The 10188-nt window shown below is 39.9% G+C and overlaps 1 protein-coding gene across 1 annotated transcript; it reads right to left on the bottom strand.

Annotated features, from left to right (window-relative positions):
- Window positions 1–118: 118 nt before the first annotated feature.
- LOC144210191 (amyloid-beta A4 precursor protein-binding family A member 1-like) lies at window positions 119–8490 on the bottom strand. The gene is made up of 13 exons (XM_077736699.1): window positions 8220–8490; window positions 3482–5293; window positions 3012–3266; window positions 2894–2933; window positions 2646–2791; window positions 2528–2560; window positions 2337–2423; window positions 2052–2252; window positions 1461–1640; window positions 1063–1275; window positions 864–983; window positions 659–799; window positions 119–578 (listed from the first exon to the last, which is right to left on the bottom strand). The coding sequence occupies exons 2-13, from the start codon at window positions 5231–5233 to the stop codon at window positions 507–509; spliced, it is 3240 nt and encodes a 1079-aa protein (XP_077592825.1). The 5' UTR covers window positions 5234–5293; window positions 8220–8490; the 3' UTR covers window positions 119–506.
- Between the last annotated feature and the right edge of the window lie 1698 nt (window positions 8491–10188).

Below are 10188 nucleotides of genomic sequence, written 5' to 3'. Positions count from 1 at the left end.
ATTGTGTTTTACTTTCAGTACTGGAGTAATTCATGTTTCACAGTACAAGGTATAAAATTAGTTATTTGTTGCGTAAATCTTAAAATAATTTCTTCAAATACAAATCTGAAACTGGATGTTGTTGGGGATGGCTTTGAGTTTATTTAGCAGTAATGAACATGCTTTGTTTCACTTAAACATTTGCAATGCCCTGACAATATTTAGGTCCAACATGATGATTGATGTACATTCAGATATAGCTATTAGACCAAAAAAAATAACATTTACTCTGTTTGCTGCCTACATATACACAATTTGACCGTCGATTTATCTTTGGTCCAACTTACTGTACCACATCACAGGAGCACACGGCTCAAATTAGATTAAAAAAAATGAAATTGTGATGCTATTGATGTCTGTTGTTGTGCACTGTACAGATTAAGGCAATCAAATAGCGTGATGACCAAGATGTTGCTAAGCGCTGGACACTACTTAAAGGAGTGGATGAAGAGACAAAAAAAATGTGCTCATAAGTAGATGGGTTGCTCCTGTGCTGTAAGCAGGCGATACATGGCCGCAGGCATCGTCTTCATGTGAATCTGAAAGGTAGAAGAACATTTTGGGTTTTTTTTAAGCTTTAACTTAAGATCTGACCTATGTAAGAGGAGAGCATTGGTACCTCTCCCATGGCGTTTGAAAGGATCTGGACAATCCTCTCGTGAGGTGTCGCCACAACACTCTGTCCGTTGATCTCGATGATGCGATGGCCAACGCGTACACCGCCCCTTTCTGCGATTCCTCCCCTCATTAAGCTGCAGATCTGTTTGCAAATGCATACCAATCAAAGAAGAGTTAAGTCACATGACTTGACTGCAGAAACTTACTATGCCATTCTGGACACTAAATCCCAGCTGATATCTGAGGTCAGGCCTGCGAATGAGCACCATGGTAACAGGAGGGCAGCGTACTATGTTCATCTTGATCCTGCACTGAGACTTGAGGCCCTGAGGTTTGAAATTGCATTATTTAATAGAAAAAAAGGACATTGTGTTGTGTTTGGAATTTTGATATTGACCAATGTACCTTGATGATGCTCTGGCAGGTGCTGAGTGGTAAACCCACTAGGCTGGTGCCATTGATGGTCATGATTTGATCACCGATGTTCAGTCGACCGGATTTCTCAGCGGGACCGGCGTGCATCATACTGGCTATGATCACAGTGGGGAGGATGGAACCCCAGCCTGATTCCACTATCACCACGCCCAGTATCTCCGACTTCTGCTTCTCAATGTAAACCTGAGAGCAAGGTAACAAGGATGGCTTTTCAAAATAGCTTATGAAATAATGTCATGAATTAATATTTGCAGATTTGGTGTATCTGGAGCAAAAAAATGTTGATTTCTTCATGGTACAATGTGTATTAAAATGTAAGAGTCCAGAACAGTGTTATAATAACTGCTGCCACCTTTTGGTTCACTTACATCTCTACAATTCTCAGATTTGGAAAAGTGGATGAGGTCATCGTTGTACATGTCCTGAGTGTTGAGTAGATCGCTATACTCCCTCTGGCTCAGATCCTCGGGGTCGATCCCGTTGGCCCTGAGGAATTCCTGATAGGCCACACTGAAGGATTGACCAATGGACTGCGCAATCAGTTGGGCCTAAAGAAGACATGGCATTCCAGAATGCTTCGTATCAGGTATACATCTATTATATGCACATTGTATAATGCACATTCTCTTTCAACACATTATAGGAAATGCCCTTTCTTAATGTTGATAGTGAGTGCCTGCATTCCATCAATGGGACAATTGCCAGTTACTCATGCGTAAAAATTGGCACAATTCTACCATTATAGCCTCCAATTAGTTAACAACAATCATTTTGAAATGCCGCAATTTGTATAGAACAGTTCAGTATTGTTATTCAATTTCTACAATCTATGTATTTTGGCTTTTTCCTGCAACCGTAAAGACCCTCAGAACTAAACATTGGTAGCTGAAGTAATTGGAGAAATTATTATTTAAAAATTATGTATCAATCAGAACCTAAATAGAAAAACAACAACTCACATCTTCAGACTCAAACACGTGACAGATCATCCTATAGAGCCGTCTGTCGTCATTGGACATGGTGGTTTGCTCAGATGGGTGGTCCAAGTTTTCTTGCGTGCTGCGGGAACGGACCATCTTGCCCCGAGCCATCAGGACGACCATGTTGCCAATGTCGGCTATGTATGAGATAGTCCTCAGCGGCAAATCCATTAAAGACTCCTGAAAAAAACACAGTTTAAACTTCAAAAAAAGTTCTTAAAACTTTTACAGTGTTACATTGTAACGCATTTGCACCTTCCTTACCTGAGTATCTGCATTGAGGACTTTGATTCTTTGCGTGGACATGAATAGATCCACCTCAGCAGAACATGGAGTCTCACTGTCAGGACTCTGTAGAAAACATCAATATAAATAAGATGGTAATAATTAGCTTGAATTCTAAACAAACTAACATTCAGATCTAATTTTTATAAAATAAAATATGAACATCTTACATTTTTATTATTCTTTGCTTGCTTCTGAGCTGACTGCAGTTATATAGAGAACAATTCAGAGATCAATATCCTATAATTCCATTCATAATTCATCATACAAATGTCACTTTGTCCTTACCTGCACTCTATTCATGGCTTCTTGCGCTTGTTGCATTCGGGCACTCTTTGTGGGTGTCCGCTCTGATAGCAGGTGTGTGCAGCCCAAATAGGTTGCGGCAAAGATGATGCCGTCAATAAGGTCATCGGGGTCACATGGTCCAGGGACTAGGCATATCAATTGCAATCGATAAGTACAAGCAAGACAACAATAAGACAGAATGTAATCTGAAAAAACTGTGCCCAGTATCCATCCATTTTGACACTTACCATCCACAAATGTGGGAAATGAAGGGAAAGATCTGCGAATCTATAGAAAACAGAATAAGTTAACAACAGAAATAGCTGTTTAATTGTTTTCTCATGTTCTTGTGATTTTAAAAATCACCTCTTGGACAGTTGGCTGCTGGGTAGGGGTTTGAACTTGATGCCTTGGCTGCTGAGGTGGATGGTGTGGCTGTGTTAGATCAGGTTGTACGCATGAGTTTGGTGGTATGACGGGATCCCCCCTAATTTGACGTCCTTGGGACTGATGCTCGCGATATTGTTGTGTATAAAGCGATCGAGAGGACTCAACAGTCTGTGGACTGCCAGACTCTGGATCTGACGTTGATCCATGCTGGGATGGCGACCTGGAAAGAGACTGTGAAAAGGGAAAGAGGAAGAGAATGGAGGGAAATTTTATTAAAAAAGGAAGATTTTGTAATCAGATTAAATGCTCTCTTATTTGGTTGTTGTTGAATGACATGTGCATTCATTTGTTGAAATTACCACTAGACATGAAGTAGTTGAACTATAATTGGAGTGATTTATGATATTTGTTCTTATGTTGCATGCAAAAAAATAGGTCCTACTTACATGGCTTGTCATCATCTGCAGTGGATCAACGTCCTCTGTAGGACTGATCTCCTGTCTCATTACCCAAATGGGCTCTACAGGCTGGTCAGGCATGTATGGGGACCTTATCGTCTTGGTCTTCACCTCTTCAATGGCCTCTCTAATGTCTCTTATTACTAAATTGATGGCTTCCCCTGGGACCTTTGAAGATTCCTCTGCCGAAAGGCAAACATCATCCTTGGTCTCTTCGGAGACGCTCTGAACAGATGGTGGATATTTCATCTGTGCTTGTCGAGGTGCATGCCTGAAATTTTTCTGGATGGGGCTGTGATTAGCACTCACCCCCTCCCCATCGGACTGAGCATCGTAGTGGTGGAGCCGGCAGCCGACGGAGCTATCCACTTGAGATGGATGGGACCCTCGGTCTTTGCCCCGCTTTGGTGCAGGATGGCTTCCTTTCATAGGAGAGGCTTTTTGGAAATTCTCCATTCTCTGGCCTGTAAATGGTTTATGGTGGAACCCTTGATGGGACTCGTATGGCTCAGATTTTATGCAAGGTTCTTCTGGATAGGATGTCTTAAGGGGTTCTGGAAAAGATTTGGGATGGGATTTTGCCTCGGAATTTTCTACCGGCTCCACAAATGACTTTTGATGTGATTCTGTATAAAAGTCTGCATAGGTCTTGGGGTAATACTCCAAGGTTGATTCAGAGCAATCGTCGTCGTCTTCAGGTGGCGTGTCATTGTCAGGCAGAGGACTCATACTGGGTTCCTCACAGAAGTGGTCTAGATGAGGGAAAAGTGGTGTGTCGGGGGATGATGGTGGGGTAGGGGACTGGAGGGGTGGTGGGCTATGCAGAGGTCCATCGTTACTTAGAGAGCCTGCACTTTCTGTGTCTGAGCAGAGATCTGTAATTTCACTGCCTGTCTGAGCTTCAACATCTATTACATCTCCATTCATCTCTTCTTCCTGATTTTCTACATTTGCTTCTACTTCAGAACCTTCATGAACCATCTGCATGTCATCATTCGTGCTGCAAGTGAGATCGTTCTCCGAGTACTGATCTTCACAATTCTCTACAGGTTCATGTTCTTTGTTCTCAACTTCTTTCACTTTCTCGTTACAGATCACGTCGTTTTCTTGGAGCTTCAAAGGAGGAGGGTCAAGACTGATTGGTTCAGGTGAGTTGTCGGGTGGGGTGATTGCAGCAACAGGATTTTGGAGAGGTGTTTTGTCCTCGAATTGTTCTATATTGTTTTGCTGTATTCCAATTTCTCCGTAATCTTCACTATGTTCTGTAAGCGGTGATTCTTTCGATTCTCCCATGTCTTTAATTAACGTTTTTTGTCTTCTAGCCTTCAGTCTTGGATTTGGGTCACCACGGCGACGGTAACGGGTGACAGCGGGCCGAAGCACAGGGCGTGGTTTAGTGGCTTGACTTTCATCAATTGCTTCTGAGGCAAAAGGGGGAAGATTAGTTTGACTTTGGCCTTGGGCCTGTTCTGACGGTGGACGTCGACGCTGGCGGTGTGGACCACCACGGCCTGCAGGTATGTGATGATGGTGATGAGGTGGATGATGATGATGGTGGTGATGATGATGGGGATTTAACTCCCCATCGGGACTGAGCATTTGACATGGCCTCCATGGTCGACGCACAGGAGGTTCTCCAGGCATTGAACTATTATTTTGCCTAGTCCTCTGAGAAACCGAGGTTGCAGAGCATTTCTCGTACACTTCTCCACTGCGTTCTTCCAGATTCTTATGGCTCATTTTGCTGGGGTAATGTGGCTCCAATATCTAGGACATAGTCCTCTCATCTACCTGGAAAACCTTTAGACACAGAGATAGCAGGATTTAAATAAATGGTCATAGACCTCAGCAAAGATTAAAAACAATTCAAAATGGTATTAGCATCCCAAAGCATATGGAAAAAGTCACTTCATTACTGTTTGTTTTTGAAAATTTAAGTCAATGCTCAGCTTTAAGCAATAATAATACACCCTTTGGCACTGGTATTGTTTTTTTCAGTTATCTTCCATCCAATATTATTCACAGTCAGTAGATGACAGAAAAAAAAGGAGATCAGAAATAAAAGAATCCGCAAGGGAGGACAAAGTGCGATATTTTGTTGAAGTTGCATATGGACAGAGCGATGGATAAAATAGTAATCTGAATAATAAGGGTCAGTAGTGATGTGAATTAAATAGGATTAGGATAGCAGAATATCTGTAGTTGCTCTTTGTATTGTGTTACCTTTTCAAATGTTGTTTCCCATTAATTGGGTGTCTTATATTAATCTCTACAAAGAAAATCCCCCTTAAAGTTTTATTCTTTCAGTTTAATAAGATTAATTGAAAACCAGTATGTAATTGAGAAAAGTAATAGGCAGAACGTCATAAACACGATGGATTTTAATTATTAATTGCCTGAACTGAAAATGAAAACAGACCATAGTCCCACAAAAGCAACAACCATATATTTCCTCACTCTGTAGAGTTTATATGTTGGCCGCCGATTCAGGATTCCCCCACCTGGTGCCCATAACTAGCTGGGTTAGGCGCCAGCACCCCCTGTGACCCTTGTGAGAATAAGCAGTTGGAAAAATGAACTAATTGAAGTGTCCCCAAAGTTGACCTTGTAATCTGACAAAAAAAACAGAGTAGCAAAGATAGACCAGAAATCCTCTCGGCACAGTTTGCATGACAGACGCCAGGCGCCTTGGGGAGAGGCTCAGCAAAGAGGGCCGGCCAATCGCAGATGGCCCTGCAGAACGACGGTATAACTGCACAGCCTTGGGCCGAGTGCTACACTTCCATCTGTCAGGCTGGATGGAGTGAAAGCTGCAGGGTTGAGGATTTGCTAAACCATTAACTCACTAATCCACTCCTGACAAACGCCCACTGTACATGACACACGTGCTACTTGGGTATATAAGAACTTGGAGCTACCTATTATTATACAGATCGCCTATAACGCCAATACTTGTTTATTCAGGCTTTAATTTCACTGTTTTCCACAAACAAATCAGTTATAAAAAGAATAAAAAGCTTAATCTTTACTTGTCTAACAAAGTGCCTCCTGTTTAACTCTTATTTTATTGCCTAACAGTCTACTTTACTAAATTTAATTGCCACAAATATGGTAAGTGTCACTTTTTGGATGTGTTTTCTTTGTGTGTCCTGCTTGCATGCTTTGTATACATTTTCTTTGTTTTGACCCTTCTGGCTCTCCTTCACTTTATGATCCAGGTGTTTGTATTTTCTCATCAAGCCCTGCCTAAGCCTTTTGTATTGGCATGCCTGCATGGGAGAATATTGCTGCACGTCACCTGTTACTGTGAGTAAGTTTATATATATTTGTTGGCGTGTGATTTCCCCTGTTAAGTCTGTATTTTTGTTAGCTTTTTACCAGCTTTAATTATTTGTGGGATTAATTTTTTTATTGAAATTCTTAATTGTGCACCAGCAAAAAAAGAACAAAAACATAAAACCAATCCCCAGCAGTGTGCAGGATGTTGTGCTCAGAATAAAATTACAACATAATTGAATATTTTAAGAAACAATTGCATGTTCCAAACAATCTATGCAATTTTATGAACTCAAATATTTTCTGCTCTCACTATGTTAAAGAGCTAAACTAGTACTTTAAATTAAATTAGCAAATGGGGGCCCAAACATTTTGAAATTAGCAAGAACAATGACTTTTGTCATTAGTAAATCTTTTTTTGTCATTCTTACCGTTTGTCATTTTCACGTGATAAAAAAACAGTAAGGTATGATGCTTTTGCTTATGTAGAAATCTTTATATGAGATGAAGGCACAATTTGTCATTGAGAATTTTAAAATTATTGGTGCAGCAGTAACATTCTGTTATGCAATATCCGCACACAAAAAAACCTTCAACCACAAAAAGACATCAAGTATTATGCAAGTTATATCTGCCTGGAATGATGTTGTGACAACCCACCTAATCGGGAATGGCAACCAGAGCCAGAATCAAATATACTGTACTGAACAGTATTAATGTTAACTGAAATGTTGGAGTAGAAATCACTCTTAATGCCACGGAAACAATTATGTAGTTGATTTTAAAACATTTTTTGGTCACCTACAAAAAATCATTTTTAATTGCAGATATTGACTTGCAATGGCTGCCAATTGCCATCATCTAGAATACGTAAACTAATAGGAATGTGGAAAATTAGAAGAAATATATGAATCTAATCAGCGTTTCTAGTCTGTATTGGATAGTTTAAATTTGCACAGTGGTCATATTTTGGACTTGTATTTCTTTACCCCTTTTAATTATTGATCTGATCATTCTGCTGGGGCTCTTCCCTCTCATCTCACTTGCACGCATGTCATGTTTCCTGCAGTGTATTCACATCATGACAACAACATATGACACACATGAACTGGGACACTGGCTAAATCCCTTCTCACTACCTTAACTAAGCCATTTAGTATTATTTGGCAACCGGATAAAAATCAAGGAGCAGTGCATTTAAAAAATATATAATAATAATACAAACCGCGTCCCCCCAACGTCATATTATTTCATAACAATGTCAAATGCACCAATGCTTATCCTTACTAATGCAAAAACAAGCATTGATCTCTATTACATAAGATAGGAACAATCTGTAACCTGTCTCCATGACTTCCATCTGGACAGGCAGGTGTCTTAGAAAATAAGGCCTTATATCCATATAAACCTCTAAAAAAGACCACATCACAACACATAGTCGTCATATTACCTGCTCATCAGTAAATGAGAAGTCCTTCTCGGGGGCCTAGGCATCCCTACCTCCATCGTCTCCCCAGCCCCGGCGCCCGCTGGCTCGCTGCGGTTCGTTGCGGTTCGTCTCCCCCAGAAGACGACGAATTGCCGGGCTAAAGCAGCCAGCGGGGCCCCTCCTCCTGCGCGGTGACATCACAGCGGATTAGAGATGCACAAAGCGCCTTTTTACAAGCGCTGCGGATGCTGACATGGTTGAGAGAAGGTGGCTGGGTGGGAGGAGGACGCTTTCCTCTTCGTCCTCCCACTCTTCCACGTCATCATCTTAGGCAGCATCAGTAGCCATTTCATTTTTTTAACTCCTTATCTGCACGTCCAATCCATTTTTAGAGGGAGGGATGGCAGCATGTGACTAAATATTTATTCACTGCACCCTCCTATTATAGAGAATACCTTTGCAAAAATGTTCATGGCTTGAAAGCACATCAAATTTGATACACTGTACTGACTTCATACATTGTTATATAATAACAGACATTTGTAAACCCCCAACAAAAAATATTGTAGGCGTATTATGCAGCAGCTTGGTGGTGATACTTGGCCCACCATGTAGGCCAATAGTGCTTCTGTAATGCAACCTAAATTATCCCTCAGTTCGAGCCTTCTTGTTACTATGACAACAATAACATGATGAAAACGAAAAATTGGTGAAGTGGTTGGTCAACTGTAAAATGGAGTGGAATGGCTTGTATTTAAGGTTGTTGGCAGTTAACATAAAATTGAAGCCACATCCTGTTTTTCCAAGTCTGCTTTACTGAAATTCTTTTTTTTTTTAAGAGCAGGCATTAATAATTACTGGTCCTTTCTCCTTGCACACTTAGAATAATCTATACTATTCGCTTTTGTGTCAGAAGTTATTTGTAACGCAGACTGAATCCATTAAAGTGCATTAATGTTTCATTGACCCGTTACATTTAAAAAAAAAAAAAAAACCTTTTCTAGTGTAGAAAATGATGACCTCAATTTACAGCAAAAGCAAAAAAATGTTAGTGAGAGTCAGGGAAAAACAAATTGGACAGTTTTGTCTTGAATTCATCACAATTCTAAAAAGCCGAGCGGTGACGTGGTTAACAAATCTAGAACAGCTGAGTTAGAAACATTCTTGTGATTATCTTCTTTCTAAGACATTCAGGTATTTAAAAAAATGTATTTGGTTTGATTAACTGTTGGAAATGCTAGTCTTTAACGTGACAGGAGAAAAAAAAGTGATTGGCTTGAACATAGAACAAGAACAGAAAATGTACAGATGATGTAAAAGTTGGCAAGAAAGATCACAAAACTGCATCATGACATCATCCACCCCAATTTGTGGCCATGTGTGATGCACCACCCCACCCTCAGCTTTGGAATAGATACTATTTAATGATGATAGTATCACTGTCTAATGAAATATTTTATGCAATAGTCCACACAGACTTTGTCTGAGGATATTTAGGTCTTGAATTGTTTTTTAGTCAGCAAATAATTTGTGCAAACTTTACAGACTCACCTTGCATATACTTAGTTTGTTTGGCGTATTTTGTTTTCCTAGTACTATTAAATACAAGTTGAAAAGGCTTAACAAATATGTTTTTTATGTTATTTCATGTTTTGTAAACCACATTCAATTAATTGTAGATTGGTTTGCATAATTTAAAAAAGGGAAACTATTTACATTGCTCTCTACAGCCTTTTTTTTAATATGCAAACCAATCTACAAGTTTATCTAGAAAAAGAATGGCGAATAATATTTAAACTTTTAAATGCAAGCACTTATGTTCAAACTACATGAGCTTTTAAAACAATGTGTTAATTATCACTGCAATAAAAATGCTGGATTTCAGTACAGTACATGCAAAAACAAATTCGACACCAGATGAGGTTAAAGAAGGTTCACTGTGCAATAGTGATACACTACTCTAATTTGAATTCATTAGTATTTTTATTTG

This window comes from Stigmatopora nigra, chromosome 17 (assembly GCF_051989575.1).
Source record: "Stigmatopora nigra isolate UIUO_SnigA chromosome 17, RoL_Snig_1.1, whole genome shotgun sequence".
Classification (NCBI taxonomy): Eukaryota; Metazoa; Chordata; class Actinopteri; order Syngnathiformes; family Syngnathidae; genus Stigmatopora; species Stigmatopora nigra.
Note: the sequence above shows the minus strand (reverse complement) of the source record. Positions and strands in the feature narration are given on the sequence as shown.

Coding starts and splice junctions, on each gene's coding strand:
- LOC144210191 (XM_077736699.1), bottom strand. CDS start 5,233: ATGAGCCATAAGAATCTGGAAGAACGCAGTGGAGAAGTGTACGAGAAA. Junction 2,792..2,893: donor ATTTCCCACATTTGTGGATG/GTAAGTGTCAAA, acceptor TGATATGCCTAG/TCCCTGGACCATGTGACCCC. Junction 2,424..2,527: donor AAGCAAAGAATAATAAAAAT/GTAAGATGTTCA, acceptor TGTTTTCTACAG/AGTCCTGACAGTGAGACTCC.